Source organism: Symphodus melops (assembly GCF_947650265.1).
Source record: "Symphodus melops genome assembly, chromosome: 22".
In the NCBI taxonomy this organism is placed as follows: Eukaryota; Metazoa; Chordata; class Actinopteri; order Labriformes; family Labridae; genus Symphodus; species Symphodus melops.
In genome coordinates this window covers 19,217,798-19,242,266 of record NC_136712.1, presented here as the reverse complement: position 1 = coordinate 19,242,266, position 24,469 = coordinate 19,217,798, and the positions used below count along the sequence as shown (strand labels likewise).

Here is a 24,469-nt window from a genome sequence, read left to right as displayed (position 1 = left end):
AACAATAAAACAAATAAAAGTTCAACTCACCTTCACTTTGCCAGAAGGGCCTAACTTTATTTCAAAATAAAAGCACAAAGGAAGTGAAGTACTCTGGGCTTAAAACAGGACAAACCTTCAAAATAAAAGCTGAACAGAAACTGCTCTGAAAAGCAAAACGATGGAATTTCAAACATGTGATAATAAAAGATAAAAAAGGTTTGGCAGCCTGAGTGCGAACACAACAAACAGTAGTCTGAACTGCACTCACCTGCTGATGGTCTTGATGATGCTGTCCAGCTCGTCGCTGGACGGCGGGTTGCGTCCGCCCATCGGGAACACGAGGTTGATGGGATCGAACAGGCGAGAGAGGGACTTGGAGAGGTACGCCGCCTCGTACGGCTGCAGAGAGTCCTTCAGAGCCTTCTCTGGGCTGCACACACACACACACACACACACACACACACACACACACACACAACGAGAGTTCAAACAGAACACGGATGCAGGGCGCCGGGCGAGACGTTTTCAAATATCCAACACGCTGAATCCATCATGATGTTATTACGAGTTATGAAACCCACAATCACTTCACTGTCTCGTGTTGACATTCTGTAACATCCTCTAATCTGTGCTGACATTTATTAGTGTGTGTGTGTGTGTGTGTGTGTGTGTGTGTGTGTGTGTGTGTGTGTGTGAATTAACATCATTGTGACAGGAACAGGAAAATGTTAAAATGTTCAGATTGATGAGGCTCAGGTGTGTTTTTAACACATTCAGGTGTTTTGTAAATCTGGACGCTGCGTCAGTCTGTGTAAATAAGTGAAAGTTATGTAATATATGATATATCGGACATTCTGGAGACAGGCCGTCTCATGTCATTATCCCTGATGTCCACTAAAGGTTCTTGTTTTTGTCCCCGACAGGCTCAGGTTGTGACAGCATCAAAGAACGGATCCCGACAGATGTCGACCTTTTTGTTAGAGCGCCCTCACATGTTCGATCCTGACGGAGCCTCAGCACAAATTTAATGATCCAAATATAACATGAATCAAGCAGCAGAGGAGGTTTGTGACCCTGAAGAAACCAGCTCTCTCTGAACGCTCCGTTTTAGTGTGTGTGTCTCTTTAAATGCAATAAGCCCCGCCCCCTGAGTTTACCCAGGGGTCATCACTCCTTTGCTGAGGAGAATAAAAATGGCCGACCTGTTTAAAAGTTTAGCTCTTAGGCTGGAGGTGGAGATTTAATTTAACCAGAATCCCACTGTGACATCACAAGGGGAGCACATTAGAAACGGAGCGTTTCTCTCAGTGTCGTCAGACACAAACAAAAAGGACCGGATGGATTTATGTGACATGTTGGGGGTCAGTCGACTCTCAGATAAATGTTCTGAAGAAGAGGAGTTTTTCATAACATGTTAACTGTTCGCTCTAAACACCAGCTGCTCTGACTGGAGAGATCAAAAGAACTTCTATAAAAATAACTGAAGTGTGAAAACAAACAAAGAAGGAATATGCTCTGAAATAAACGTTTCACAGCAAACCAGCGTGTGATCACACCCTGACAGGACCCCCAGTGCTCGCTCACTTGTAGTCCTGTTTCCCGTGTGTGAACAGGTCCTGGCTGTCCGTGTCCGTGCTGCTCATGTCCAGGGACGCGTCCATCCCTCCGCCGCCGCCGCCGCTCAGCGCCCCCTGCAGGCTGGTGCTGTACTGCTGCAGGCGTCGCCACAGCTCGTTGTAGAGTCGCAGCAGCTTGGGGTACTCTCCTTCAAACGCCTGCTTCAGGAAGGACGAGGCTGGAGACACGAGGACGGGGACGGGGAATTAAGAGGAAAGTCAAACAGGAATCTCAGGAGGAAAAACAACAGCCGACCTGGGAAAGTTTAGAAAAAAGTCTTCTGGTATTTGTGGAAGTTCTCGGACACGACATGAACGCATGGTTAGTATTCAGTTCGTAGTCTGAACCGTGTTCACCCAAAACCTTTCTGCCAGTTTGGAAGCGAGAGGAACGTGAAGATGAACGATGGAACTCGATGAACAGATCGCAGCCGCAGGGAAACTTGAGCTTCCTGGTGGGCGTGTCCTAAAACTTCACTCTGACATGTCGGCACAGGAAACCACGACTCGGCATTAAACCGACAACTCAACAAACGCTGAGTTTAAAATAAGTAAGCAGAGATTTAAGTGCAGACATTGAACATGTCCGAGGAGGAGGAGGAGGAGGAGGAAGAGGAGGAGGAAGAGGAGGGAGAGGAGGAGGAGGAAGAGGAGGAGGAGGAAGAGGAGGAGGAGGAAGAGGAGGAGGAGGAAGAGGAAGAGGAAGAGGGAGAGGGAGAGGAGGAGGAGGGAGAGGAAGAGGAGGAGGAGGAAGAGGAGGAGGAGGAGGAGAGGAGGAGGAGGAAGAGGAGGAGGAAAAGGGAGAGGAGGAGGAGGGAGAGGAAGAGGATTAAGAAGAGGAGGAGGAGGAGGAGGAGGAGGGGGAAGAGGAAGAGGAGGAGGAGGAGGAGGAGGAAGAGGAGGAGGAGGAGGAAGAGGAGGGGGAAGAGGAAGAGGAGGAGGAGGAGGAAGAGGAAGAGGAGGAGGAGGATGAAGAGGAGGAGAAGGAGGAAGAGGAGGAGGAGGAGGAGGATGAAGAGGAGGAGAAGGAGGAAGAGGAGGAGTGATCTGGAAATATCCTGATAAAGTTGAAGGATTCATCCGTTCTGTGTCAGGAACGATCTGCAAGAAATACGAATAAACTTCAACAGAATATCAGTCACACGATAACAAACACCTCGCTGTGTCTTCCAGAATAACACACACACACACACACACACACACACACACACACACACACACACACACACACACACACACACACACACACACACACACACACACACACACACACACACACACACACACACACACACACACACACACACACACACACACACACACACACACACACACACACACACACACACACACACACACACACACACACACACACACACACACACACACACACACACACACACACACACACACACACACACACACACACACACACACACACACACACACACACACACACACACACACACACACACACACACACACACACACACACACACACACACACACACACACACACACACACACACACACACACACACACACACACACACACACACACACACACACACACACACACACACACACACACACACACACACACACACACACACACACACACACACACACACACACACACACACACACACACACACACACACACACACACACACACACAAAGTGTGATTGTGAAGCCGAGCAGCCAAATCCGCCTCTCCTCTTCTCACTTTGTTATTCTCTGTAATCAGACGACTCTCAGCTGCAAACGCCTCCGAATGATCTGCGAGTGTGCGAGCGAGCGAGCGAGAGAGGAGAGTGAGTTATTGTCTTTCTCTGATCACATCCTCTCGCGTTACGCCTGCGTTCACTTCCTTTCTTCTTCGCTTTTCATTCGTCCCCTCTTGCTTTGGGATCGATGGGAAAGGAGCCTCTCGAGGTGGGAAACAAGAGCGGGATGATTGTTCATCAGAGAGGTGAAACAAACAATCAAGCCAACATTTAGACGCTGCTACGAACAGTCCAGCTCGCTCCTCCTCTGACTGTTTCAATCAGTCGCTGTGTTTGGTCTTCTCATGTCAAAACAGCGTCTCTTTATCTCCTTTAATGAATGTTGTTAAATTGTTGTATTGACATGAAGGGGATCCACCGTGCAGGTGGAGTTAGACCACACTAACAAAGACCGAGTAAAGACCGAGGCCGGACGAGAGCGAGACAAGGCGGAGACGTCTCTGAGAGTGCAGTGCGTGCGTCACTCACTTAAACACCTGAAGAATGAGTAAAAAGGCTGCAGACTGATATTTGAAGCTGAAGCGTTCAGTGTTACCTTCAGTGGCTCTGTGAAACTCCTCACTCAGCGTGCTGGTCACATCGTTCCAGAAGGTGAAGAGGATGTCAGGCTGACCGTCCTGTCCACAGGCAAACACAAGAAACGTTCTCATTAAAGCTCGACGTGATCATCATAAATCATAAATCTGCACGAACACGGACGAGTGATGAACCAGAGGAGGCTGATTAACGATGATGCATTCATTACGTCATGTGACAGGACGGGTGTGTCTGTTTACTGTCCTCTAATCTGTCGTTAGTGCGGCCTGCTGCTCAGCTGTCTGACCTCCTCACGTTCACCTCTGTGGACCAGATCAGATCAGACCCGAGCCCAACGCTGACCACAGCTCGGACCCGAGTCTCTGCAGCCCGCTCCTCCCTCTGCAAACTCATGCTTTGAAATGTATTTATTTATTCTTAATTTAACTTCACTTTTTTTCAGTTTTATTAAAGAGGGAAAAGTTGTACATTTAAAAAAAGCTTCCTCTGAGTTCTTTGTGCATCCCGTCTGTTTGGACCTTTTTTTGATAGTTTTGATATCTGAGATTTTGACGAGCAGCTTTTGTTCAGTCGGGACTCCGTTGCACTCGCAGTCTACGCTCTACATTCAGGTCTGTGGGTTTAGCTGTTCATCCTGATCTTTCAGGTCTTGTAAACTTTAAAGAGATGTGTTGTCTCAGCTGTGTGATTTGTGACTGTATTGAAAAGATGAAAAGCAAACGTTTATATTTTTTTGCGTTAGCCTCAGAGCTAAAGAATTAGCCGAGGCGTGATTAATTAGCTTTGGTAACTTTCCCGCTCGCTCCTCTCTCCAGCTCCGCCCTCTCCTCCAAACTCTTCCGCTTCTAAAAAAACCAACATGGCGGCGGCTGTGAGCAGAAATCAGTGCTTCAAATAAGCAGTGGTGGATGTCACAGCGACAGTGTTTTATCCTGTCTGTGGTTACGATGCAGAAAACAGAGAAGCGGGCGGCGTCTAACAGCCGATTCTGGATGTGAGCGATGGTCCTTTGACACTCCGCTTCTCCGCCTAACCAAAGCTCATCTCGCTCATTACGAGTTACAGCTCCTGTGTCACGTCTCAGGTAATTATGTTTGTACTGCAGCAGCTCCCCGACCAGCAGAGCATCATGCTAGTCTCATGTTGTTGTCCTGTCCATGACACTGAACAGTGAGACTGCAGCTGCACCGTGCCAGCAGCTCCGTGCATTTAGACATGTCATTAGATCTCCCACTCACACCTCCGTCTCGGGGTAATTGGTGAGAGCTTGGTTTCCATAGTAACAGCCTCCAGCTCTTATTTGTGCATCTGGCGCTCTGTGGAGGTACGAGAGTGAGGCGCCGACGGTGGTCTTGAGAACGTGTTAAAGACTGACACGACGACTTACTACGACTTCAGACCCCGCAGAGCGAGACGCGCTTCCTGCTTTTTTACCTTCTTCTCCACCGAACACAACAAGGTAAACATTTAACGGACCAATCAGAGAGCTGCTCTCTTCCTGTGTGATCATGAAGGAAACCTGCTGTGTTGAAGCTTCTCTGACAACAATGCAGCAGCCAGTATGTCCTCCTTCTAACTTTAGATTCTGCTCCTGGATGCTCTGGATCTGATTGGCGCTTTGCAGACTGCAGTACTCATTTTAAACACTAGGGGTCAGAGTTACAGACTGATCCTTTAATCTGACTTTAATCAGCGTCTGCATCCTTTTTCATTTGGTTTTGTGTCAAGATCTAACAGAACCCCCCCGGGGGGTCAGGTGGTATAATTCCTGCGTTGAATGAGCTTATCTTATAATGAAGCTGTCACACACTCAGTCTGATGTTTAATCTGTCCTTGACGGCTCGTACAGAGAGCCGTGTGTGACTGCAGCTATAATTACCACTTCCACAGAGAGAGCAGAGGGGTCCACCCACCTTGATGATCTCATCGATGAAGCACACGTGAGTGACGGGGTCTCTCTTCTTTGTCAAAACCTTCTGCAGATGTTGCACCTGCAAAAATCAATTCATGAGTCAAATCGACTTGGACTTCAGAGCTGGTTTTAATAAACGGCGTGTGTGCAGGGAGTTAGCGCTCCACGCCGTGTTCACCTGTCTGCACGCAGCACAAATCTGGTCCATCAGCTTCTCCAGGTTGGTCCACAGAGCTGCGCGGAAAGCTGCCGTGTTTCCTGGTGTGGGCAGCACCGCTCTGCCCGGCGCTCCTGCAGGGACCAATCAGAGAGCAGCGTGTGATCAAATTCAATAAGCAAACACCAATAAGCTCCAGAACGTTGCTTCTCCTTTGTTGACTGACGTTCATCATGTTTTAACAAAGCTGAACCTGCCTGGGAGGTTTCATGCAGGAATGAGACGTTCAACGCTTTGGATTTGAAAATAAAAATAAAATATACAAACGGGGTGAACGACATTGTATTAATTTGAGAGTTTGCACTAACTGACTCTTTAGAGGCCTTTATTCTTTTTGCAGTGTAACGTGAAGGCTTCAGTCTTCACAGAATCCCAACGACCGGATATTTTCTACATGTGGTGTAAAATAGGATCTTAAATACGGGAAGAGGAGGAAGATCTAGCAGATCGAAGCGTCGCCCTGAGAGACGAACAGCGAGCAGTGAGTCCAGTCCTCGTCCTGCACCGGGGCGAGTTCTGGTGCTAGTACCAGTTCAGCGTGCGCACGGTTTCCTTTAGCATCGAGGACTGCAGGATCTCGTTCCAACTTTAGCTCCCGGCTTAGCAAACTAACGTCTGCGTTCAAACAAGAGGGCTGTAGAGGATTTGCTCATCAGGATCAACGCAGCAAGGCGGACAGTCGGTTCTGTTCGTCTGTCGACACACCAAGAACTGGTGCTGGATTGGTTCTGGGGGCGTATGCATTAGCGCCCTCTAGCTGTAGCTTTAACATCACTACTTCTTCTCTCTGCAGACTCACAGAAAGATCAGTCAGGACTTCAGCTCCTTCCTCGGACTGAAAACTGAAGAAACTCTCGTTTAGCACAAACGCTCCTCGCCGTCGTCTGGCGTTTTCAAAGAGTCTTTTCTGAGCTCCTTGTGTTTGGAAGCATAAACTCAGTGTTGTGTTCCTGTTTGAAACGCATGCAGCAGGTGGACGAGCGGCCATATGTACAGAGGCTGTAGTCCTCGAAGCGGGCGGCCAACCTGCGACCTCCTTTCCTGCATGGCGTCCTGTTTAAAACACGGTCGAAGCACCGGGGGCGGCCGCTATTTAGCCGCAGGAAAATCATCATCTGCATAATCCTGTTTTAAGAAATCTAAAATTAAGTGCTGCATGATAAACACGGCATGCATAACCTCGAGGCTGACGACACCACACTGAGCAAACATAGCCGCCACGCATTTCTGACGTAGATGTAACGCGCTCGAGGAGGAGGCGTGGCCAAACAGCAGTTTGTCTTGGTTTCATGCTGGAGCTGAAGGGCGCCATCTACTGGCTGAAAAAGCTGCACGTTCTTCCTTTAATAATCCTCGATAGAGAGATTCTAAAACTCAAACTTGTTGTTCTGGATTCTTTTCTGATTTGAGTAGAAACCAGCTGAGATATTCAGGCTCCTCCTCTGAGCATCCTTCATGTTTAAAGAACTTGTTTTTGTTCAGAGATGTAAGACGTTAGTGATGCAGTAAACTCTGCACGCATTAATCAGAACAATGATTTTAGTGCTTGATGAAAGACTCCCTGCAGCGCCGCCTGCCTATCCTCTGCGGCCGTGGTTTAATAATCTATTTTAGATGAACTGGGTCGAATCATAAAAGGCTTTTGTCTCTCGTCTTTTCCAAACGAGGTCGATGAAATGAAAGTCGTCGGAGCTCCCTCACCTCTGCTGTTAGCCGGCTGCGTCAGACCCTTGATGTCCAGAGCGCTGCTGATGTTGTCCTGGATGCTGGTCCTGTAGCCCCCCACCACCGAGCTGATGGTCTCCCTCAGACTGCCCAGGTTATAGAAGACCTGCAGGGCCGTGCCCACCTGGGTCGGGTTCTGAGCCATAACAGAGAAGAAGAGAGGAAAGACACGAAGGATGAGGTGACTTTAATTCACCATAAACAGGATCGACTCAAGTGAGTCGACATTTTGACATGTAAACAGTAAGTGAGTACAAACCAAAGATACACCAGACGAGAGGAGAGGAAACAAGATGAGAGGAGACGAGGGGAGAGGAGACGAGAGGAGAGGAGAGGAGAGGAAACAAGATGAGAGGAGACGAGAGGAGAGGAAACAAGATGAGAGGAGACGAGGGGAGAGGAGACGAGAGGAGACAAGAGGAGAGGAAACAAGATGAGAGGAGAGGAGAGGAGAGGAAACAAGAGGAGACGAGAGGAGAGGAGAGGAGACGAGAGGAGAGGAGAGGAGAGGAGAGGAGAGGAGAGGAAACAAGAGGAGACGAGAGGAGAGGAGAGGAGACGAGAGGAGAGGAGAGGAGAGGAGAGGAGAGGAGACGAGAGGAGAGGAGACGAGAGGAGAGGAGACGAGAGGAGAGGAGACAAGAGGAGAGGAGAGGAGAGGAGAGGAAACAAGAGGAGACGAGAGGAGAGGAGAGGAGACGAGAGGAGAGGAGAGGAGAGGAGAGGAGACAAGAGGAGAGGAAACAAGATGAGAGGAGACGAGAGGAGAGGAAACAAGATGAGAGGAGACGAGGGGAGAGGAGACGAGAGGAGACAAGAGGAGAGGAAACAAGATGAGAGGAGACGAGGGGAGAGGAGACGAGAGGAGACGAGAGGAGAGGAAACAAGATGAGAGGAGACGAGAGGAGAGGAGACGAGAGGAGACAAGAGGAGAGGAAACAAGATGAGAGGAGACGAGAGGAGAGGAGAGGAGAGGAGACAAGAGGAGAGGAGACAAGATGAGAGGAGACGAGAGGAGACAAGAGGAGAGGAGATCATCAGGTCTGGGAGTTTCCCAATAACTGATTAATAGAGCTAAACTAAAGCTGAGGTGTCTTACACTTTATATGAACAGATTTACGACTCTGTGTCTTTAAAAATGAATAAAGTTTTTCTTTCTCATTTTATAAATGAGGATCTAAAAACGTGATGGATGTTTGATGGATCAGTTCTCTCCCACTCAACAGATGACTGCAGGGTCTCTGCTGGCGCCGTCAGAGCGCCGAGGTGAAGCTCGCTCCCACACAGCCCGGGCAGCGCCACCAACCGCTTACACAAGCTTCACAAGAAATCACTCTGACATAAGAGGCTCCATCCCAGTGTGTGTGTGTGTGTGTGTGTGTGTGTGTGTGTGTGTGTGTGTGTGTGTTCAAGCTCCGCACACAAGCCACGACATCAAGTTGTTAGCAAACGCTGCTCCAGCAGAAGTCGGGTTAAAAATACTTCAGCTGAAGGTGGCGTGCACGGAGGGGGCGGGCGAGAGGAGCGTGAGCGTGCGGGTGTCTAATTTTAGAAAAAAAAGGTTTGTGTCAAGACGTCGGCGAGGACGAAGCGACCAAGTTTAACCCTCGCCGCCTTCACCTCGCAAATACGACAAAACACAAACGTGCACGGTCCAACACATCCTGTTTCATGTTTACTGCCTCACACCTGCAGGAAGGCACACACACACACACACACACACACACACACACACACACACACACACACACACACACACACACACACACACACACACACACACACACACACACACACACACACACACACACACACACACACACACACACACACACACACACACACACACACACACACACACACACACACACACACACACACACACACACACACACACACACACACACACTCTTTAATGGGACTCTCTGGAGAGAGCAGATGAAGGTCAGCCGAGCTCGCTGAGTGTTTTCTCTCTAACGTGGATTCAACCCTTTGCTGCTCCTTCTTCTGTTTCACTGAACGGCCTCGGCGGGTCGGTGGGCTTCTCTTTGTGACCCTCGCCACGGGAGGCTGTGGACGTTTGAAACGTGGCTCAAAGAGTCTGCGTGTTGTCATGGTTACCTGGATCTCCATGCCCTGCTCCAGCAGCCTCTTGGCCTGGTTCTCCACCTCCAGCCGAGCTCTGCTGATCAGCAGCAGGTCGTTCTCGATCACCTCGATGCCGCTCAGGTCCACACCTTGGGACAGGTAGTCTGGAGACAGAAAACAGTCACAATGTAAAAACATCCAGCTGCTGTCTCACGCTCTTTCATTACAGGAGGAAACCAGAGGTCAAAGGTCAAAGAAAGACGCCTTTTAAATGCACCTTTAAAAACGGGACAAAGATGAGATCATTTATTCCTCAAGTTGGAACTTTTGATCTTGACGTCTTTGTGTCTCTCTGCAAACTGATCCGTGATTGGTCAACACATAAAAATAAAAACACGCCTTCCCCTGCTGACAGATTCTTCATGATCCTTTAAATGGTCTCTGTACCAGTGGCTCGGCCTGAAACTTCATTCACACGTCTCCCTCCTCATTAAATCATCATGTTTCTCTTTCATTTCATTTGCATCCCATTGACAGTCAAGCCGACAGCGGGACGAGTCAGCTTGACGGATGAGTCAGCACATCGCACGTTCTGACTGCGTGTTAAACATTTAACCATCCGTCCACCTGCCGTGAGAAAAACCCGGACAGAGTCCTCCCCGCGGCCCGGAGCAAACGGCGAAGCTGCACGATGAGGACTCAACTCAATGAGGACGCACGAGGAGGCGAACGCAGAGACGAATGTGACTCTGAACTCGTGTGGGAACGCTCGTGGAGCCGCAGACGAAGGAGACGAGCAGGGCCAGGTGGAGAGATGAGCAGGCGGAAACCCGGAGACTCAGATGAGATCTGACAGACGGCAGACACAGAGCGTGTGTGTGTGTGTGTGTGTGTGTGTGTGTGTGTGTGTGTGTGTGTGACTAAACGCGACCTGATTGTGTAACCTCCTTCTGGCAGTATTGCACAACAGTCTGAAAATGTGCGGCGAGCTAAAAGAAACCTAAAGATCTCAGTATCAACACTCAAAGCTAAATCTTCAGCCGACTCGGATTTCTTCGCCGTTTCGTGTCACGAGGAAGCGTTTCAAAAAAAGAGTCATTTTTGTCTCGACCTTGTCATCAATCATCCGTCCCAACTAACTCAGAATTAAGTTTGGAAGAAAACGAAGTTCAAATCAACAGCGGTCCAAACAGGACTCGGGCCTCACAGCTGCACGCCCCTTTCATGACGTCACCTCGCCAAACAGACAGCGTTATTCTCTTTGTTACCGCGTGACCGTCGTTCTCCTGCGAGCCCGTGTACGGCTGATCACGGCTGCGCTCACGCCGGCGGTGCTGAAGGAACGCGAAGGAGAAAATGGAGGAAGTGTCATGTTGTTGTTTGCAGGTTGTGACCTTGCGGTGACCTCTGGGCGCGAGGTCAACTCTTATCCTGTTCTTTAATGTCGTCTGATGATTCCTTCATATCCCCTCCTCTTCCTGAGTGTGCTGAGCGTCTTTCTCTCAAACATGTTGATAAATCAGGAGGACAAAAAAAAGAAATCTGCCGTATTCAGACGAGGTGAAAACCAAATCAAACAATTTCTAAAGTGAGCTGCGGATTGTTTGCTCCTCTCCAAAGATGAAACAGCGAGGCAGAGATGGAGAGTATTAAGCGGGCAGGTGGCGGCGGGCTTAGGCGCCGAGCATCGGGGGAATTGGACAGAAGCCACATTCAATTCCAAAGCAATCCACTCGGAGCCGCCACCCCAGGAACAAAGCCCGCCAGACACCGGGACCGAACAGCTGAGCCCCCCCGACCCTCTGCTTGTTCAGATATGTGTGTTTATGAGACACACACACACACACACACACACACACACACACACACACTATGTGTTCGTTCCCCGGAGACGTCCAGATGTGCTTCATTCAGCTCATTCTCCACAGGACCAGCTGATTGATCTTGTAAATAATCAGATTCTCCCGTGCGTTAACAAACACGCCGCACGTCGTCCGAATCAATCACACGGCTGCGGCGCTTACAGCGGCGGCAGTCTGAGCCCTTCTTTTAGCATCACCGTGGAGACAGAGGGCTGGGAAGGAGCGCAGCAGGGAGCGACCTGCCTCCAGCTCATCAGAGCGCGTTAAACACGCAGGAAATCATCAGCATCACATTAAGAAGCCTGAGGTGCAGGTGAGCCCCGAGGGGATCATCAACGCAGCAGCTCAGCAATCAGAGTCTTACTTCTCCACACAGTTCAGATCAAACACAGAGGGAACTTCTGAAACACGGTTTGAAAATCAGTAATTACAAAAATAGGAATCAGCTCAATATAACGTTCGGGGTCAGACTTTTTTAGCTGGATGTTAAATCATCTGAAGTGTTTTGTTGATCTTTGCAGAAATCTGAAGCAGACAGTGCCGCTCTGCAAGAACAATGTGCTTCTCTTTTCGCTCTCAACAAGAAGAAAGCCTTCGTAAAAATAACATGTTTAAAGAAGCCGGAGGCTGCAGAGTGTCACAACTAGTGTAAACCATGATGTGACGCCGGGAGGGCGTCTGCTCCCAGGCACGAACAAATGTAATTTTAGTTTCTGTTGTCTGATGAAAGCACGGTTCAAACTCAAATTAGAGAGAAAAGAATTAAATAATTCCAGTTCACACTCGCTCCCTGCACAGATGATTCCTACTTTAAAGGTCACATGATCTCCATGATGTGAAATCAGTGTCCTCGCTCCTCTTCCTCATGTGTGTGAAGTGTGTTGTTGTAAATCCACTCTGATCCTGTATTTGATCATGTCTATAAACCCCTCTATTTCAGCCCTGCTCAGAACAGGCTGTTTCTGTGTCTGTAGCTTTAAATATGTAAATGAGCTGTGTCTGACCACGCCCCCTCTCTGGAAGGGCTCGGGTGTACTCGCTGCTTTCTGGCTCCATGTCCTATTTTTTACGGTGAGAAGGCAGACTCAGAGGGCAGAACAAACACCTAGCTGTGGGAGTGTCACCCACCTGGGGGAGGGGCTACTGCCCTTTGTGATGTCATAAAGGGAAAATCTCCAAACGGCCTGTTTGAGCAGGCAGAAGACGGAGAGGATGGACTTTTCTCATCATTGGGGGGTTTGGAGACAGACATGTTAGAGGAAGATGGAGGCGAGAGAAAACACTCGTGGGCGGGCGATCAGGTGTGAGTAAAACATCTGTCAAACATCGTCTCGGTGGATTCTTGGTGTTTTTGAAAATCTTTCTGAGATGAAGATGAATCTCTAAACGTGAGCATCAGTCACGAGCTCTGTGGACCGACACCTGCGGTTACATTTCCTGTTTTCTAAAACTTGTTTCACGGGCTCACACATCGAGCTCGAAGCGATCGGTGCTTCCTGACCTCCATCATGGCTCCTCCATTTACCACCAAAGTGCTCAAATCATCTCTTATGACTGCAGAGCACGCAGGCGCTAAGCCATGAACGTATTTCACTCACATGTACCTCACATTGAAAAAACCCAAACACAAGCTGGGGATGACAGCAGACAGCCCAGCTATCAGGCTGAAATATTAATGCCTTCATTAAACATGGATGGGTGTTTTCTGTGCTTACAGTGATTTCTCTTAGGTGTGAAACTCACACATCATTGTCATCTCTGCTGAGAAAAATCTCCTTCCTCCTGCTTCCCAAGCTGCTTCCATCTCTGTCTCTGCCTCTCTTGCATATCATGCTCATTTTGCAGAGGTTAAAGTCTGCAACGAAGCTTTTCTATTTGTCTATAAATCCCCCCGCCCGTCTCTCCTTTCCTCTCACTAAAGACTCGTATCTGGGAGGAAAACAAGCCTCCCGCTGAGCTACACATGTCGGTGAAGCCGTCGTACTGGAAACCCTCATCTCTGCACACACTTCCTGAGTAAACAGACGACAGGCAGGAGATGAGGAGCGGAGATAAAATGACCAGATCGACGAAGATGTGACATATCAGGAGCTCTGGTTTTTACGGAGGACGAGTGTAATCCCGGAAGGCAACAGATGGGCCCTGATATGAAGTCTGTGAAATCAGTCTGTCTGCTTGTTGGCTGGTGGGGCTGTTGTTGCCATGCCAATGTCAAAGTAGCCCTAATTAGTCCAAACTCTTACCACCTAGCAGCTAATGCTCACGAGGAAACGAGGGCAAGACGGGGAGCGCTCCAGCAGAAGCCAGACTGTGACAATTAAGCTTCCAACAGGTGCTATGCAAACACGAGGAGGAGTGGCCAAAGTCCTGGGAGGAAGGATGCTGCCATTAGTATCGTCATGGCCACCGTTTCCTACCTGAGCTCGTCGATGAGGGCAAACAAACTCACGTGGAGATGGCTCACGGGAAAACAAAGAGTTAAAGTGGCCGATCATGTGTGGCGAGGAGATAAACACGGGCGGGAAATAAAGAGAGGGAAAAATCAGGAGAGTGTTAAAGCTGCTCTGAGAGTCTAATTAGTCAAGCGCAGAGGTGTAAAACAGAAAAAAAGAAAAGGAGAAGTGAGTTCAGAGAGGGAGGGAGGAGGAGGAGGAGGAGGGGAGCGATGGATGAGTAGGAAGGGCTACTGGAGGCAGATACGGAGAAGCAGAAAGAAAAGAGAGGGGGAGGCAGAGCTGCATCTCTTTCTTCCTCCAGGCTTCGAGGCTGCACGTTTCCTCGCAGTCAAATTTCCATCCTGAAGGGGCTCAGCGACTGAGCATCTGATCCTCGTGTGATGGACTAAAACCTGAGCCACGCACGCTCATCACCTGTGGGCTCTACGCAAAACCTCCGGCATCGATATGAGAAACTCCTGAAGGGACTGGAAGCACTCAGACCGAGCGCGGGATCTCAAAAGGTAAACTCACACCATCACACACACCGACACCGATAGCAAGGCGCTGGAAACGTGTTGCAGAAGGCACGTTTATCTCGAGATAAAAACACACACGAGGCACGCTGACACGCCGTGGAGTCCGTGAGTCACGATGTTCAAGCGGTGATTATTCTGAGAGGAGAATAATCAGAGAAAATGAGCGGCTGTCAAACAGCGAAGAACACAGCTGAGGTCACTACCTCCCAAAGAGAGAACAGCTCATAAACTAATCTGACTCCACTCCTTTGAATCTGTCCTTACTGCGGGGTCAAACGCCAGGCAGCTCGCTCACTTCACTACAAGGGGAAAAAAACTACAATGGAAAGCAATTAGTTGATGAAGACACAGTTACACTGGGAGAAGCTGTTTGCAGAGGAAGGTGGATCCCTTTGTGAAGACAGCTCAAACTCATTAACTCAAACAACCAAAGACGTGGTGATTCTTTATCATCAGAGTTTAACTCATCTGGTTTCAAGGCTTCAAAAGGTCAGACAAACCTAACGAAGCTAACGTTGTCCAGCATTTTCACTTCGACAGATACAAAACCGGAAATGTCAGAAGCTGCGATGAATAAATTCTGGTGATTTCTGCCTGATAAAAGGGAAAACAGTTTTCTTGCTTCCACATGAATAACTGTGGTGAACCGTTGTTGATGTGACGCCGTCCCCTCTGATCTCAGCATCCTGTTGAGAGATTATTTTATGTAACGGCAGCCCGAGGCGGCTCTGGAGCGCCCGGGCGTTTGGCCAGAGGTTGGTAGGTGTGTTGACAGTGGCAGGTGTAAATGAGATTGGATGTGATTGGCTGGTACAAGGCGCGCAACGACGTCTGTCAACATGTCCCAGAACCCAGTGTCCTGATCCACCTGCAGGCAACGCAGGCTTTATTAAAGTCATGAATTATTTAAAGGAGCAGTCTGTCACTCTGCCCCCTAGTGTTTAAAATGTGTACTGCAGTCTAAACTCTAATCATCACAGAGAGCTGTCTGGCTCCGCCCCCTCCTCTCACACAGGTCAGCATGTGGTGGACACTGTAGCTTCAGTGTTTAGCCAGCTCTGCATGTGGTGGACACTGTAGCTTCAGTGTTTAGCCAGCTCTGCATGTGGTGGACACTGTAGCTTCAGTGTTTAGCCAGCTCCGCATGTGGTGGACACTGTAGCTTCAGTGTTTAGCCAGCTCTGCATGTGTGGACACTGTAGCTTCAGTGTTTAGCCAGCTCTGCATGTGGTGGACACTGTAGCTTCAGTGTTTAGCCAGCTCTGCATGTGGTGGACACTGTAGCTTCAGTGTTTAGCCTGCTCTGCATGTGGTGGACACTGTAGCTTCAGTGTTTAGCCAGTTCTGCAAACCTTTCAGTGAATCTGAAGACCTGGAACGTTTAGGGAACGGTAAATCATCCATTCACAAACATTCAACCGCCGCAGATGATGCAGCGGAGGGAATTCAAGGTTAAAGCGTCTTAACCAAGGACACGTTGGACGTGTGACTGAGAAGACGGACTGATCTACAGCCGCGTCAGTGATATAAATAGAAATAGCCTGCTAAATATTGGCATATAGAAGTTAAGACTAATCAATCTGCCGTCTCTTTTATTCGCGGCTTGGAGTGACGAACGATATTTTCCTGTAGATGTCCAAACAGCGGATTATGTTTGAATAAGATTTCCTGCTCGTCTTGTTTGTTGTGCAACAAACAACTTAATCGACTTCGAGGCGTCTACAGCCGCGTTTTTGTCCGTCAAGTATTTAGAGATTAATAAGTCGCTACATCGTGGTCAGATGGCGTTACGCTCCAGGACTGCGTTGCAACCAAAGCTGTGGAACTCTTTCTGCACACACACACACTGGGATCTTCTGTGCAACCAACTCAAACAATAGTTTGATACCACTTGAAACTTAAAATGCTTCAGACGCCAAATGTTTTAATTGAATTGAGATTCTTTATCAAAAGCGTGCGTCGTCTGTTCATACAGACCAGACCTTCAACGCACGCTTGCAGCTTTCTGACAGCTCTCACGTTCCAAATGTAAAAAAGTGAGACGGTGTGTGGTCAGTTGTTGTGACAGTCCAGCACTGAGACAGTCTGCAGACAACCAGCTCGAAGTCTTCAGGGCTTATTTGCTGAGCAGCACATGATGAGAACCATCAAAGACACAAAGCGAGGCAGCAAAAACTGATTAAACACACACGCCAACAACAACACAAACACTCACAGGGACAGGCGTCCAATTAGGGAGAGAACGAGCGAGCTCTGTGTCAGGCGGTGATAAATGAGTTGAAATTACACGGCTGACATGTGACGCACTCGGACGGGAAACGATCCGACTTCTTCCTGTTTGCACTCTTTCACTAAACACTACGTTCCTTCCCCTCTGCAGGATCCAGGAGGACGTGGTCTGAAGAAGGACAACGAGAAAACTGATCATGATGATGATGATGATGCAGGAGGGGGAAAACGCCATTCTCTGCTTCAATCAATTCCCAGTTTCTGAAGGATAAATCGAGCGTTGTCAAAGTGTCGATGGATGTATTGCTTTGAGCGGTCTCAAAGGAGTCTTTGTGACCTCTGATCTTTGGTGGTGCTCTCTGCACTGCAGAGAAGAAGTGAAGGATTTGACCAGCAGATTCAGCGTGACGTACCAAACAGCCTTTATTCTGTCATCCTTACTTCACTCCCGTTTTCTGGAATGTAAACTCGCAAACCTGCTGCTGCACGACAGGAAGGAGCTTTGGACAACATCAAAGAGAGAGGAAGAGACGGATGTGAAAGACGTACAACACCTGAAGAGAGGAGAGCAGTGTGGAGAGAAGACTCCTTCTGACACTGGCATCATTTCCAGGCGGGGATGAGACTGGAGGCGACGGTCCAAACACAACGGAGGACAATGAAGAGACAGAGCTGTGCATGAATGAAAGCATTGATCTGAGTGCACCGCACTGATGTTACAAACCACATGTCCCCCAACCAGGGGCGGGTGTGTGTTGCACAAACACACTTCACCATTCGAATGACTTGAGCCATCTTCCCCAAAGCTTCAGCTCACAGACGGATTTTTTTTCTCCTCTTCTTCCAGCGGTTGGAATTCAATACGTTCACGGAAAGAATGCGGCGACATATATTGGATTATCTTGACTCCTGATTTGAGTTTGTCCTGTCTGAACATGGGGGGGGCAGTTCTGGATTCTCCAACAAGTTCCTTGTAGCTACTTTGGTTGCTGCTGAGCTGGAGAGGACACGACTGGGAGGGAGTGGTAAGTCCAAGCCTCAAATCCCACCTGCACTCAGTTTCTAACTCAAAAACCCAAAAGGACAAGCAAGACCTGTAAACAACACATTATTGCATCCTTTGCATGGGGTTACTGTAAACGCACGTTGGATTTTCCCAACGTGTAATCCTGAATCCTGGTTTTTGTGAACTCTTGTCCCTGTAATTGTTGCTAAATGTTTCAGTATGCTGCAAACAAACCAGCTATTACAACATGACGTGCAACCAGCTCTGCAGCTGTTTCTGCTGCAAGAAGAAAAACTAAAGCAGGAAGTGTAGATGTTGTAGTTTGGTGAGCATCTGTGAAGCTGATGCCGTGAGAAGAACATAGTAGTGTTCTCTTTGTTGGTGGACTTACACGTGCAAACAGTCCGTTTCATCACAACTCTCCTCCCATGTATAATCCCATTAATCCCACACTACACACCAAAGTGCAGCAAGTACACAATGACCGATCAGCTTTAGTCAAGGACCGACTACTTCGGTCACAAGTCTCGTTATGTAGAAGGAATCCTGTGGTCTAAGAGTTCAAGGACAATAAAAGAAAATAACCAGCATGTAAAGAAAACAAAAGAGTTTATTTATCAAGAGATTCGACCACCTGAGTTCAAAATAAACATCCTTTAACGTCATCCTGGAACAACAACTTCTCAGTGTTTCTCTAAAAACATGTTATGTTGTCGTAAATGAACTTCAGGGTTCTGAGAGTCTCTTTAAACAAACCTTCTCATTGATGTGATCATTATTCATCACGAGAGGACTTACTAAATTATCTCCGAGAAGCAAAAACGTATTTTGTTGTTGCAAATTCAGGGAAAATATGGAACTGATTTGTGTGAAGGACATTTTCCAAGCAGTTCTCTGAGAACTGATTAGTGAGGGATAAACTGATGACGTGTTGCTCTTTCATCTTTCTCTTTATGGATTTACTTTAAGTTTTGGTGGCTGCTGTTAAGTTGGTCAGAGTCGACTCTCAACTGGAAGGGCGGGTATGAATGGATGAGTTAATACTGAAGCAGCCTCTACCATCAGTGTGTGAATGGATGAGTTAATACTACTAATACTAATAAGCAGCCTCTACCATCAGTGTGTGAGTGTGGAGGTGTGGCCTGCTGTGGTCTCTCTTGTAAAAAAAAAAAAAGGTTCTCAATGTCAGTGGGACCAACCTGGTTAAATAAAGGTTAAAAAAAGGGTATAAGAATATATACCATTTTTGGTAAAATACTATAGAGTCGATTTTAGGGATCACAGTTTGGCGCCTTGGCTCTTGACCTTTGTTCACATCACAAACGCCACCATGAGGAGTCATTAAAGGGACACTTCACCCATTTACATGAAGCTGTGTATCATTAGAAACATGTAGCTGTGTATCATTAGAAACATGTAGCTGTGTATCATTAGAAACATGTAGCTGTGTATCATTAGAAACATGAAGCTGTGTATCATTAGAAACATGAAGCTGTGTATCATTAGAAACATGTAGCTGTGTATCATTAGAAACATGAAGCTGTGTATCAGTAGAAACATGAAGCTGTGTATCAGTAGAAACATGTAGCTGTGTATCATTAGAAACATGAAGCTGTGTATCAGTAGAAACATGAAGCTGTGTATCATTAGAAACATGTAGCTGTGTATCATTAGAAACATGAAGCTGTGTATCATTAGAAACATGAAGCTGTGTATCATTAGAAACATGAAGCTGTGTATCATTAGAAACATGAAGCTGTGTATCATTAGAAACATGAAGCTGTGTATCATTAGAAACATGGTCGTAGTGTTGAATGGTCGTGAGTCCAGCCCTCATTTTGCCCTGAGACGAGAAAAATGTGTTTTTCTTTGGTTTGAAAGTTTTCTTCATGTGATGTAATATGACGCTTTTTGCATCACATGAAGAAAACTTCCAAGCAAAGAAAATTTCTCTCGTCTCAGGGCAAAATGAGGGCTGGACTCACGACCATTCAACACTACGACCATGTTTCTAATGATACACAGCTTCATGTAAACGGGTGAATTATCCCTTTAAGTCGTGACACAGAGACTCAAAATAGGAGAAATATCTGTTTAGATTCTTCCCCATTCAAATGCTGATATTCTGAACCAGCAGTGTGTTGTATCAAACGAGTCAACACGTTGATATATATTGCCATAGCGGCATTTTGTCCCGACCTCTTATCTCTGTTACACAACATGGATAATAATAATCTGAGCCTGTGGGTGACAAGAACAAGAACTCACCGACGACTGGACCAACTCAAACCAGCTGAACCAGAATACCACGACTCCCCTATCAGAACAGCACACGTCTCTAGAGCTAAAACTAAATCATGAGAGGTGAAAGCACATCTCTCACAAACCCTAATGGTCTCTTTACTCAAAGCAACGACTGAGCCGGCTGTAAGATCCCTCCTCAGCTGACAGTCTCACAAATCTCAGGAAAAAAAAACGAACTCTTTGGAACTAAAAACACGTTTTCAAATGAAACGTTCTTTGTCGTCTTCTCTGCAGGCCTCTTCCTCTCATCAGGAGAATGCACACATCCCTAGTGCAGATCTCTGCAGCCACCATGAGCAACATGACGGTGCTCGACACTGCAGATCCCTACGACCTTGACATGACCTCTGAGGCTGTCTACCCAATCAGCTTCCAGGTAACACTTGGGCCCCATGTGTACACGGGGGGTTAAAATCGGTGACGCATCACGATGGTAATGTCGTCTGTCGTTTGTGTTGGCAGGTTTCTCTCACGGCCTTCCTGCTTTTGGAGATAGTTTTGGGCCTGAGCTCCAACCTCACCGTGCTCGTTCTCTACTGCATGAAGCAGAACCTCATCAGCTCCGTGTCCAACATCATCACCATGAACCTGCATGTGGTCGATGTGCTGGTAAGACCTCAAAACCACAGCGTGTCCTTAAAGGTGTGCGAGGCCAGCGAGCGAGCGCCACCGACAAAACCAGCTCGATTCTTTTTTTTCCTATTGAAGTGACATCACAGAGCGCGGGTGAAGCACCGCCATGCAGGGCGCCATTCTAACCCCAACACCCGTTTCTAGGAGACATTAACATGATGCATTTCAGAGCTTGTAATCTTGGTTTACAGAGCAGAGATAACGGAGCGTTAATAATATCCAACTGAAATATAGAGCCAAGACTTGTGTCAACGCCCACCTTCAAAATAAAAGCACCAGATGTCAAACTGTTTGCGAGGGGAAGCTGAAAGAGCAGAGGGTCAAATATTTGACGGATGTAGTTTGGACATCGACTGTCTCTTCACAGAAGACGACAAGAAGGAGCCGAAGCTTCTGTTCTGTCAGAGTTCATAAAGTCGACAGGAACACGAGCCGCCCTTAACCTTGATGATTTGAATCATCAGTCAAATTAAATCTCATCAGCTGAATCACTCGCTCCTCATGCTCTCGTCTATAAACCAGACTCTGCTGCGACCTTCTGCTCCGACGTCCACCGTGTCCATAAACCTTGTTTTGATATTTGTAGCTGTTGCCGTCACTTCCTGTTCCCCGATAAACAAAAATGAAAGCATCATTGCAAAAGAGAATTTTGCAAAACTTAAAACAGCTCTGAATTTCTTGATTCTGTTTTTGGATTTATTTTGTATATCGACCTCGTAGCGCTACAGAGTCGGGGTTTAAGTTTCACCCGGTCCAGGTTTAAAATGTTTCCCTCTCTTTGCCTCCAGGTGTGCGTCTGCTGCATCCCGATGACGGCCGTGGTGGTGCTGCTTCCTTTGGAGGCAGAGACGGCTATGATCTGCTGTTTCCACGAGGCCTGCGTCTCCTTTGCAAGCGTAGCCACCGCCGCTACCGTCCTCGCCATCACCGTGGACCGCTACGACATCTCGGTGCGACCGGCCAATCGCGTGCTCACGATGGGACGAGCCGTGGCTCTCCTGGGATCCATTTGGGCTCTGTCCTTTTTCAGCTTCCTGGTTCCCTTCATGGAAGTGGGTTTCTTCGTGGGGCCCGGTTCGGACCTGGTGAACCAGACTACGCTGGTCACAGTCGCTCATACGAACGAGTACTACACCGAGCTGGGGTTGTACTATCACCTGCTGGCACAGATCCCCATTTTCTTCTTCACAGCTGTGGTGATGCTGGTGACTTATTACAAGATCCTTCAGGCGCTGAACATCCGCATCGGAACGCGTTTTCAGCACAACCTGCCGAAAAAGAAGCAAAAGAGCAAAAACACGATCTCGCTGAGCACCGCCACTCAGGCGGAGTCCACGGACGCTTCTCAGAGCAGCACAGGAGCGCGGGCAGCGGCGAGCGCACCTCTGGGAATGCGGGCATCGGTTTCGGTGATTATCGCGCTTCGACGCGCAGTGAAGCGTCACCGGGAGAGACGAGAGAGACAGAAACGAGTCTTCAGGATGTCTCTGCTCATCATCTCCACCTTCCTACTTTGCTGGACTCCAATTACTGTCCTCAACGCCATCATCCTCAGCACGGGGCCCAGCGACTTGACCGTCCGCCTCCGCCTGGGCTTCCTGGTCATGGCATACGGAACCACCATCTTCCACCCGCTGCTCTACGCCTTCACTCGGCAGAAGTTCCAGAAGGTCTTGAAAAGTAAAATGAAGAAGAGGGTGGTCTCCGTGGTCGAGGCCGACCCCACGCCGAACAACGTGGTCATCCATAACTCCTGGATCGATCCCAAGAGGAACAAGAAGGTCACCTTCGAGGACACGGAGGCCAGACAGAAGTGTCTGTGCTCGCAGGACGCAGAGTAACGGCGTCGACTCTCGTGTAAATATATCAAGTGTGTACAGCGAGCGTGGATTACAGTCTCTAAACACGGCTGACTGACGGAAGTATTCGGACCGTGACGTTGGGTTTAAACAAGCTAAACCCTTTCAAAGACTTGACTACATAAGTCCTGGGCAGCTGACTAAAAAGACGTTTTAAATCGAGGATCTGCTTCCTGCGATGAAAAGAATGAAAAGTTCAGACGCTTCGTGATGATATCAGATTTAAAAAAAAGGGAAAATACCAGCAGCTGAATATGTTTTGCATTTACGTTTGAGTTTGTCCTTAGTGCAAGAATTGTCTCCAACACGTTTATTTATTACTAATTAATATGATGTATTGTAGAGTGCTACCAAGGACACTTCAGTCATAGATAATTATGTCAGCGGCAGCCATGTTGTTCTCTGGTTAGCATAAGATGATGTGTCTGTAAAGGACGCCTTGATATTGTTTGTCAGCGTTTGTAATAAAGACACATGACGTGTCAGGCTGCTCTCCTGCTTCTCTGTTTGGATCTGAACACAGACGAGAGGGCGGTCCAAATGTTTGCTCCGAGTCATCCTCTCGCTCTGTTCTAACCCAAATCACCCCGTGTGTACAAACGTCTTTACTCCAGGATGAGGGTCGGTCATTTCCTCCAGATCCTCTTTTCAAGATGTCAGTTGAAATTGTCTTTAGGTCCTGACAGAAATTAATAACTCAAACAAAGAAACTTGTCATCTGTATCAGTTTGTACGTCTGTAAAAACTTCAACCAATGTCTGCCACGAGGTGCCAATCTGATGAACCAATCACAGGCCTCCCTGTCTCCCTGCTCTCTGATGAACCAATCACACGCCTCCCTGTCTCCCTGCTCGTTCTCTACCGCTTGCGTGCTCTAGCTCACACTCAAAGCTCGTCAACGGTGACGATGAGTTTATACTGAGTCTACTTACCGCTGAGTGAGGGGGCGTGGCTTTAGAGGGAGCACAGAGGGGGCGTGGCTTTAGAGGGAGCACAGATGGGGAGGGGGCGTGGCTTTAGAGGGAGCACAGAGGGGGTGTGGCTTTAGAGGGAGCACAGAGGGGGGAGGGGGCGTGGCTTTAGGGGGAGCACAGAGGGGGTGTGGCTTTAGAGGGAGCACAGAGGGGGGAGGGGGCGTGGCTTTAGAGAGAGCACAGAGGGGAGGGGGCGTGGCTTTAGAGGGAGCACAGAGGGGGGGGGGGGGGGGGGGGGCGTGTGCAGATGGAGCACTGAGGGAAAGCTACTTTCAAAATCATGGTAGTTTTCAAAAATGGCCGACCCTTGCCTTTAACATAAAGGCTAAAAGTAGCGTTCACACAACACGAGTTGGTTGACCTGACCTCTTTGAAATCAGATTACACAATCACAATTTGAAAATGCACAAATATCACATTTCCAAAGACCAATGAACAATGGAAGACATTTCATGCACAGTTGACCTATCATGGAGCCCGAGCTCGCCCGCAGCTACTCTCGGATCGACTGGTGACATTTTGGTGACAAGTCTGAGGTCGGCTCCACGATAACAAGGAGCACAGAGTGGATGATGATGAAGGCCTCGCAGCGCACAAAAAAACAATGCTGCAGTGTTCCCAGGAGCGTGACGATGTAACGGCTTCCTTCTGTCTCCGTCGATGAAGTGAGGAGCCGCTGACAGCGCTGATTTAACCCCGGTCGTATTCTAACAGCAGACTTAATATGCGGGCACTTTAAGGTCATACTGAGTGTTTTCTAATG

At 48.2% G+C, this 24,469-nt stretch overlaps 2 protein-coding genes and 1 long non-coding RNA gene across 3 annotated transcripts in view; 2 read left to right on the top strand and 1 right to left on the bottom strand.

Moving 5' to 3' along the window:
- The window catches only part of cog5 (component of oligomeric golgi complex 5), a 39,543-nt gene that overhangs the window by 6,609 nt on the left and 8,465 nt on the right, over positions 1-24,469 (bottom strand). The window contains exons 7-13 of the mRNA XM_079335366.1: positions 9,899-10,029; positions 7,754-7,913; positions 6,014-6,126; positions 5,837-5,914; positions 3,922-4,003; positions 1,567-1,777; positions 251-412 (exon numbers count right to left, since the gene is read on the bottom strand). Of these exons, the coding sequence (XP_079191492.1) occupies positions 251-412; positions 1,567-1,777; positions 3,922-4,003; positions 5,837-5,914; positions 6,014-6,126; positions 7,754-7,913; positions 9,899-10,029 (937 nt within the window). The remainder of the gene's footprint in view (positions 1-250; positions 413-1,566; positions 1,778-3,921; positions 4,004-5,836; positions 5,915-6,013; positions 6,127-7,753; positions 7,914-9,898; positions 10,030-24,469) is intronic.
- LOC306818058 overlaps positions 12,559-24,469 on the top strand; it is a 92,903-nt gene continuing 80,992 nt past the window's right edge. Inside the window, exon 1 of the long non-coding RNA XR_013778124.1 lies at positions 12,559-12,979. This is a non-coding gene — a long non-coding RNA (uncharacterized lncRNA). The remainder of the gene's footprint in view (positions 12,980-24,469) is intronic.
- LOC306817666 (G-protein coupled receptor 22-like) lies at positions 17,038-23,349 on the top strand. Its single transcript, XM_079334741.1, has 4 exons — positions 17,038-17,955; positions 20,475-20,616; positions 20,703-20,849; positions 21,662-23,349. Exons 2-4 carry the CDS (start codon positions 20,497-20,499, stop codon positions 22,712-22,714), a joined length of 1,320 nt encoding a protein of 439 aa, XP_079190867.1. The 5' UTR covers positions 17,038-17,955; positions 20,475-20,496; the 3' UTR covers positions 22,715-23,349.

Bases quoted from the DNA above. Each gene is read 5' to 3' on its own strand.
- LOC306817666 (XM_079334741.1), top strand. From the start codon at position 20,497: ATGCACACATCCCTAGTGCAGATCTCTGCAGCCACCATGAGCAACATG. The intron at 20,617-20,702 runs GTAACACTTGGG...TTGTGTTGGCAG, and splicing joins TCTACCCAATCAGCTTCCAG to GTTTCTCTCACGGCCTTCCT. The intron at 20,850-21,661 runs GTAAGACCTCAA...CTTTGCCTCCAG, and splicing joins TGCATGTGGTCGATGTGCTG to GTGTGCGTCTGCTGCATCCC.